At 44.3% G+C, this 8,830-nt stretch overlaps 1 protein-coding gene across 1 annotated transcript in view; it reads left to right on the top strand.

Moving 5' to 3' along the window:
• Positions 1–707: 707 nt before the first annotated feature.
• The window catches only part of T265_01204 (hypothetical protein), a gene marked incomplete at both ends in the record, with an annotated part of 32,714 nt that continues 24,591 nt past the window's right edge, over positions 708–8,830 (top strand). The window contains 3 exons of the mRNA XM_009165189.1: positions 708–833; positions 3,688–3,763; positions 6,785–7,270. Of these exons, the coding sequence (XP_009163453.1) occupies positions 708–833; positions 3,688–3,763; positions 6,785–7,270 (688 nt within the window). The remainder of the gene's footprint in view (positions 834–3,687; positions 3,764–6,784; positions 7,271–8,830) is intronic.

Raw genomic sequence — 8,830 nt, 5'->3', positions numbered from 1 at the left:
GGCCACCAACCTCAAGGTAATCGTGGATTTGGAGTGCTCAGCGTACGGACAATGAGGAGCGACTGCTTCAGTTGTGTTCCGATCATTGTGTGTTCTTTGCTAACACAAACGCTCACATCGATTCACTTGGAGGCCACCAACCGCAAGGTAATCGTGGGCTCAGTTGTACCATGTGGCCTTCGAATACCGATGGAAAGCCTCCATTAAGGATTGTCATTCCTTCTGGGGTACACAGCTTGACACTGATCACGGCATTGTGCGGAGTCCGGTTATAATTTGGCTTGTGTCAGCGTTAAGTATGCTAAAGCACAACAGTTCCATTCATCAAATTGGACAGATTTCAAGAGCTCAAGAGTATCGAGCCGACCTGCCTAGAAAGCCACTGAGAATGGACATCTGTGCGAATGGTAAAGGTTTCTTGCAAGTCAAATTGAAGCGGGTTAAATTCCCGATCTTGAACGAACCTAAAATTTCCTGTTGACATGGAGAGGCGCCGAACCCGAATTCGTCAGCATCAGCAGAGGTACTGTTTCCACGGAAAACTCGAACACCACGTTACACTTTCAAGCAAAGAAAGAGAAACTGGGTCATCGTAGCACTCGGTTGGATGAACAATTCAATCATCACGGCGCAGCCACGCACTGTTCCAGCGAAGGCCAGAGAATGTCGGTTCGGGACTACAGTGGTAGGCGCCCTGAGTAAATATTATGGCACATCCTTCGCCGGCGCTGCGAAGTAATTTACCAGATCCTAGTTGGTTCAAGCAAGTGGATGTGACACGGACACCCAGTCCGGTTAGCAAATGCGCAGAACCGAGTGATGTGAAGCTCCAAGTGTTTTTGGACACCTTTGGTCCCGGCTGAACTGTGGAAACTCCATCAACTACTCCGTTGGGTGTTCAGCTGGAGCAATACGACCGCGTTGCTGAACAGACGACCCGGAAGCCAGTGAGGCCACTACTGGGCGGAATGCTAGGCCAAAACCCCCTCACCGCTCACAATTAGGTGCTGAAACTGCCAATGAACTCAACTCGCACATGGTTGGTCAGAAGATCGGACCGCTTTCCGATCGAGCACTGTTAATTGTCTATGGAACGATCACTGCTATACACGAAATGAAAATGATCACACAAATCCCCAGATATGACGCTAGCCCAACCGCTTCTAGCGCAGAAGACGAAATCTTTGGAGAAAAATTTTTCCGCCTCGACCAAGGGCAGTTTACATTGCGAGCAGACGCCAAGTGCATTAGCACATACAAATTTTACTGGCGGGTAGGAAGCAAACGGGACATTTTGATAAAATGTCTAAGGTGGTGTGAAAATTGGAATTCAAGTTTTTAGAAACCAATCCAACAATAACTCAATGACTGAAGAGTTTTTAGGGAGACTGATATTCCTAGCAAGCACCAAGGTGTGAATTCTGACTGGTTGAAAATGCGAACACAACAGCCTGTCACACAACAATATCCGCTGAATAGTGGTTACGAATGATGCGTCCAGAAGGCGTCGGAATCTCCAGAATGTTGTTGCCTGCACTTTAAATGCGACACGCTGTATATGAGTTTTGACCTGGTTTTGGGGCGCTTAATACACCCTGTTTAGCCTTGGTGGTTCTGCTGAAAATCGCTAGCTTGGGAAAATCAGACCGAGAAATCAGCTGAGGCACTGAAATTATTACACCCCAAGACTGACATAACATGATATTTGAAAATTATTCAGAACTTTCCTGGTCATATTTGGGTAGGTGATCTTCCAATGGGCCACCAAAGTCCGGCGTAAGCAGCCACCATCTTCCCCAAAAAGTCTTCAGTTGAATTCACATCCGGTGAAAACGATTTCTAGATTCCCCGAGAGTAGCTCTCTCAGTAGATACCGCCACTGCGGTAGACTCTAATGGAAAACGCCCATTTGCCACAGTTTAAGGGGAAATTCCATAACGACCAGTCGTAAAGTATATTGCGGGAAGCCTACGATGTTTCGATCATATCTGCGTTGTTGACACCCGCTCAAAGCTTCAGGTCAATCAAAAACATGAGGTTGGTAAGGTGGAGCCCGGACGGAAGATCATTTGCCTAACCCTCAGACGCTCCTGACCCCAGCACCGATCCTTGGGGTACTCCATTATGTGCAGCCCAATCTGAGTATGCATCACTTACTCAAGCCGCAGATGACGTCCTGGATCCGAAATTTAACTTTTCTGTCTAATCCGTGGGAGTTCGTTTTATTGAAAGCCACTGATTTGGTACCCAACCGAACACCTTACTGAAGTCAACTGGTACGACATCGGCCTGGTCACCACCGTCTACTGCTTCAGGCTATTTTTCCATACTTCCCAAACGAGTGAACTCCCCACAGTTTGAGAAACATTGCATCCATCTAATGACCCCTTGTTTTATGATAGCGCTTACGTTGCCGATCCAGTCAGCAACGTTTGCGCACTGTAATTAACGTGCGTGAAAACTATTTCCAGAAGGTCCCTGTTTTTTTCATTCCTTGGGGCTTAATAACTTGAAGTATTAGAAAACCCTAAACAGGTAGATAAACAAATTCAGGTGACAGAAATTGTGGTTCTCTAGACATTGTTCGGTTAACTTACTTTCAGGGGTGTTTACGTTGTACGAAATTCCCGTCGTTTTACGATAAGTTTGGGCGCTAAAACACTAGTGAAATTTACTGCAGTAAGATTGCAACTTACGGACACATTTTTAATAGCTTGTTGTATCCACGCAAGCATCATATTTTTTGTATCACAGTGATTCTTACTTTTACTACCAGTCTTATTCCTGTTCACTTTCAGCTACTTTCTGCTTTTGGCATGAGACTACTTGTCCCCAGTTAGGTCACGGTTTCACTGGAGTTTATTTTCTTTCCGGCCCAAAATTTTTTCCGTCATGAACGTTTTGCAGGATATTTGTCTCCAGCTTGACAAAGGCACTTGGGCGTCAACTTTACACAACTTGCTTCGTTTCACTGAAAATCGTGATAAAGAAAGTCTTAGGGATTTGTTCCTCATTCTTCACCCTCGAATACGTCTGTTCTTTGCTGACCCCGGGTGAGTATTTCTACATCTTGTTTAATACGTTCATTCTAGGAACAACAGGAGTGACCTCATTGAGCTAGTTTATCGCACTTATGCGACATTCTTCAAAGACCAGGACCCGTTTGTTAGCCCCATTACTTGCATCCAACTATTTGAGGATTTGAGTTCACTTATGTTCTCTCTTTCCTCCGGCGAAACCGAACGTCCGTGGTCCAAACTTTCAGAGGAATGTTGCCTATCAATTTCAACTTTTGTTGGCGACCTATTCCTGTGTATCACATCCAAGTAAATTGTCACCAGTTTGTTTATTTATCCCGAAGTGCCGCAGTTAAATTGTATTCAACCAAACATCTACCTCTACTCAGTCATATTTGTTCGACTCTTTTGGAAATGGCTGAGTTCTCCAGTTGGCGCGCTGTCCGCGTCCAAGCTCTATTTGCTTTGCAACACCTGGTTCGTCCTGGTCCAACATTATGCGCATATCCAGAAAATTGTCAACTCAGTCGGCTTGTGCCTTTGAGAATTGCACAGTTGCTGCCCGGAATCTCTCAAGGTCTCTTTCGCCTTATTACGGGTGATGTGAAGATAGGTTCCAGTGTGAAAGAAGTGGGTTATTTATCACATAGTTACGTTCCTCTCTCTCTAGACAGCGTTACAAACTTGGGCTGTTGTATTTATGGTTGTTTTCGGTTGCCTCCAGAAACCAAAGACCAAAAACTCAGGTTAGTAGCTCTTCTTTTTTTTATTCTTTTTTTTCATGATAAGGTTTTCAAATAAATCCATGGTTGTAGGGTAGTGAATCATCAGTGTTGAACACCTATGTCATGCTGTCGATGACGATTATGAAAAATGTTTGATGTATTTACTCGCCTTACAACGCTTTAATTTTATATTAAATGGCTCAGAAGGGGTCCATGACCACCATGTAAACGCTGTGTTATCTCCAATTATCTTATTTTTCTGTTCGACAACGCATTGGTTCAGGCCACAAACACACTCATTGCCACTCCAGGAATAATTTATTCCGACCATTTTGTAATGACTACCACGCCATTATCCGACGACGTGATTTTAGCCTTTTTGTTATCAAGTATTTTTCATCTATGGACTTGTTTATTGTTTGGGTGGTCTCATTTCTAGTGCCGTCCTGTGAATTTCATAGTGCATAGCTTCGTTTGACAATCGGATGCATATGATGTCCTGAGCACACCGAACTTGTCAGGCAACTACTTTGCCTCTTAGAGACTATGTATCACAAGGCCATGCAGGGAACTTCTCAAAGCCAAACGGATTGCAAGATGGCTACTAGACTCTGTTGCTTTGGTAGCTGTCATATTTCTAGACAGGCACCTCGGTACACGTCACTGCCTATATACTCTGACAAATATGGACGGTTACACTTTCAGTCATCATTCTACAACGGATCGTTTGAGCTCATTGCGCAGCTGTCTCAATCATCATTTTGCCGCAGTGCAGCAATTCTGAAATAGGTTGTTGCCTTCTTACCGATTTCACCGGTTACTTATAGCTGTCGGAAGTGCCATACCCCTAGTACCCGATTCATAGCTGATAAAATGTTACAGATGTTATCGTAGTTTGACAAGTATCCGCTTGGGTAATTGGGACATGACTTGTGGAGCTGTCTTAAGTAATGCGATACAAATGTCTGCAACCGCTGGCATCGTTTATGCTAAGCTTTGATTATTACAACGGGATGGTTGGAGTGTATACGTACGTGTTTGCTTTAATTACTTAGTTTGAGCCTTAAATTTAATTTCTTCTGGTATGGGGTGCGCTGTTGGGCGAGGGGTGACGGGGTTTTTGCAAACCAGTGGTCGATCTCGGCAAACCGATCAACATCTCATGTTCGATGCTTTTTGGATCACTACCACTTGGTAATGAATCCAAGTATTAGTGAAGTAATGTTCAAAATATTCTCTAAAGCAGTTATTAGCCGATCTTCGAGTGTACAGCGTATGCTCCAAATCACCGAAAGTAGCAACTGCGGTGCATCATCGGAAACACATGCGCCGGTCTGCGCTTCTTGGACTCTGTACGTATATTTCATTCAATCAGACATAGTGCATCCGCTACAATCCCGACAGGTCGGACAGTCCCCACAATAGCTGTTTTCCGCTTCCGTATTTCATCAGTAAGACCAGGACCTTTGAAGAAGTTAGCTCTAGTAATTTTACCGCTATAAGTCAGCCCTTGCGTCAACTGACAGTGTCCTGTATCCGCATAGTTGTTCCTTAGAAGACCCAACTTATTCCCGCATATATTGTTTGACTGCAGGCGAACTGGATTCCGCCTTTTTGAGACATTTCGGGTACGTAGTGCATAGTCGTTTGTGATACTTCATTGACATTAACTGCTCACGAAGCACCTCTAGACAGCTTGCACTTAGAGCTTCACATGAATGGACCCGTAAATTCCCACGCGCATCTACTCGCCTTGCTGTTGATGCGTCTTGAACCCGTACATTCGACTTCATGTCACCGCACTACTCACCCAGAAAACCATTGTTTTCTAACTAGATTAGCCATCTAATTCTGCTTGCTTTCGCTACTCACCCAGAAAACCATCTAAATAGATTAGCCATCTAATTCTGCTTGCTTTCTTTGAGATGTGTCGGTCGTCACTGGCCTGTGACCTACGAATCCATCTCGCCACCCCATAGAAAATGCAGCCACCAATGAGGCCTATCATGTCAGCGCTGCAGGTCAGCTTAGGTTCAAAAAGCACGAATACCCTACAATCCGTTACCTGCTTTTTATGGCAAATGCAATGCTGTTTAGCATTCGGCGGATGTATTTGTGGTCATAACTGCATGGCCATCTTTTTATGGAACAATTCTTTAGGTGGTGCTGTCTGGACGGAATAGTATATTTACGCCACTATTCTTTATGTGGATGAAAACACCCTAGAGACGCACAGAAGGATAACGTGATATCAAAAATTGGACAGGAGTAACTATTCTCGGGGTTTTTCGACCGCTTGGTTCTTACGTTGAATGATTGGCTATTGAATCCCGCCCAAGCACACTGTTCATGTTAGCATCTCTTAGAGTACTTATATTCCATAACACCATAAGCAATCGTTTATTTAGTCTGAATGTTTAGCAAGAGATATTCGGTGAGCTCTCCGACACTTCTTAGGTTGGTGGTCACCCGGCTACCGGTATTTCAGAACATCACTGTTTGGTTTGGTCTGCCTTGGTAACCGTGCCACGGCCGATTATCGGATACTACCGTAGGGATAGTGCTCACAGTCTGTTTGTGTTAGTCACACACGTGAGTGTCATTCAGGTTCGTTAATCTTCACCTACTTTGCCGACTTTGTGGAGTAGTATAAGGAGTCATTTCTTCGTGTTTGGATATTCTATTCCGGAGGAAATACAATACAGTTGGCTGCTGGTCTGTTCAACGTGCTTGGCAGTTGGCTTGCAAACCAGTAAGTCAACCAGTAAACGCACCCGGGCTACAAATAATCCGGCATAATGCAATACAGTGCCCTGTATCAAATAGCGACCGCAGTGCCGAGTCCATGGACAACGGGTGGATAGAGAGCTGATGTGAATAGACACTGATGGCCATCGTTATTTCTAGTTAAGTTAGACGCTGAGGAAAACCCTTTGTGTGTTCCCTAACATTCTTATCCCCTGGTTTTTATTATATCTACAGTGTATTGGGTAATTCTATCAAGCATTTCAGTATGTATTCACTTTCCTGATTTTTTTAAAGCCGTAGGAGGACCCAATACTGGATTATTTTCCCCCGAATGGTACGAGCAATCTTGTTCACACATCCATCAACTTGTCTCTCTTACTGTGGACAATCTACTTCATGTGCAACTTGAACTCAACTTTGATGAAAACAGCCGGCTTTCTGTTGCTTTGGTCAACTGGCTATCCGCTATGTTATTCCAGTGTCCCGCGCTTCTGTCATTTTCTGCCGTACGGGATACAGTCGTTGCCGGGCTAATCACGATCGCTGCTCAGACGAATACCATTGATAATTCCCCCTTAAATGATCCTTCCATTCGGACTAGTTTGACAGCTTCGCAAGTTTTGGGGAAGTTTGTACAATCTGAAGAACCAGATGAAGTCCCGTTGATTCATCTCTCTCTTCCAAAATCAGTGACTGGTAGTCGCTTAATACGAAACATTGCATCGCAGGCCTTGTACAACCACATAAACTCATTCGCTGGGCTTTCATATCGCGTCATCGGTAGGTTTGAAATGATACCTAATTTCACCATGTTTTAACTGAAGTTGAAGAGACTGCGACAACTTTGTTTGGCTGTTGTTAGTAGGGTGTCTTTCTAAACTGTGAAGCAGGCCTTCGGTTTCTTTTTCTTATTTTCCGGGCCAATGTGTGCTGATAAGGTCCTCTATGGTTGTCATCCTTGATAGAGATCACCAGCAGTGGGTAGCTCATCAACCCAGACTGTTTCTTTTACCTATAACCTTCCGACTAGTAGTCAGATAGTTTAAGTTCAAGCTACTGATAATCATATCAGCACAGTTGTCACCCTTGCACGACGTATTGCTGGTCCTCATCTTCCATTGAGCGATAACTTATGGGCACCTATGAGCGAAAAGTTGCAGGAAAAGCAGTATGTTTCCTGTATCCTAAGGCCTCTGTTTGCATGGACCACACAGTAGGCAGTATACAAAATAGAACGCTTTTGTGAACTCATTAGTATGGCGGCCTCTCGTGGGAAGTATTGTGTTGCTTGGGTGTGAGTTAAGATATTTTATTCCTATTTGGGAAGCACGTGATCCAGTCCAGATGGAATGCGTGTTGGTGATCATGTCTAATAAGAATGAAATAGCCGCAAGGTAATTTTGAGCTTTTCTGCATAGGCTAACTTCACCTTGTGTGATAAAATTCGAACCCAAGGTTTTATAATATCAGAAGAATTTAGGAGCTTCCACGTTAGCAGTTTCTTCGTTCAGCTGTAGCACACTTTCGGCTCCTAGCTGTCATGCCATTCGAAGGAAGCACGAGGGTTGGGATACTGCCAAGTCGCTCAAGTCTAGACAGGGGAAGTCGAGATGTAGAGGTCGGGTTCGAACGACAGACCTTCCGGTCAGTAAATTCGCGCTCTGGCCACTGAGCCATCTTGTTCCAAGGTCGATCTGACCAGAAATAGTTTTTTTGCATTTTAACGGGATTCCTAATTTTGTTCACAACTCATTCCCTGTAGTGCTTTCGTCTTCTCTGAGTCTTGCCATATTTTTTCGCATTTCCGCGGGAGCAGCTGAAACTTTTGGTATGGCTACCTTCAATCGTCCATGCTTATATCTTGTATTCTGCTTTCTCTTCACTAGTAAGTGCTTCCACCGCTCTTCATTCTTCTCTGGTCCAACTTGTAAGCGAATTTATCTCGTCTTTAAACAGATGAAAAACAACTACAGAAGCGGCTGCGCACCATTTTGGGTTATTTAAACGTTATGGGTAAGTCGAATGTTTGACTGATTCTCTTCTTGCGTTCCATTGATACAGTCTGTCCGAGTTCTTATCTATTTGTGCCCACTTTCAACTCATTTGAACAGCCTTATTTCCTTCGTTGCCCCGTGGGATCAGGGACTTGGTGGGCCATTCACTTTCAATATCATGTTTAGTTTTTCGCTCAAGAGAGACCAATACTATTTGGTCGAGGACCATCTCTTCCGAACTTTGCTGGGATATTCGGCCAGTGTGTCAGTGAGGTTTCAGAAGATAGGTAGCCCCGGGTGAGCTGCTTGGTTGTTGATCCGTTCGCCGTGCTTGGAAGTTAGATTG

This window comes from Opisthorchis viverrini (assembly GCF_000715545.1).
Source record: "Opisthorchis viverrini unplaced genomic scaffold opera_v5_13, whole genome shotgun sequence".
Taxonomy (NCBI): Eukaryota; Metazoa; Platyhelminthes; class Trematoda; order Opisthorchiida; family Opisthorchiidae; genus Opisthorchis; species Opisthorchis viverrini.
The sequence above is the reverse complement of the archived record's forward strand: the minus strand, read 5'-3'. Positions and strand labels throughout refer to the sequence as shown.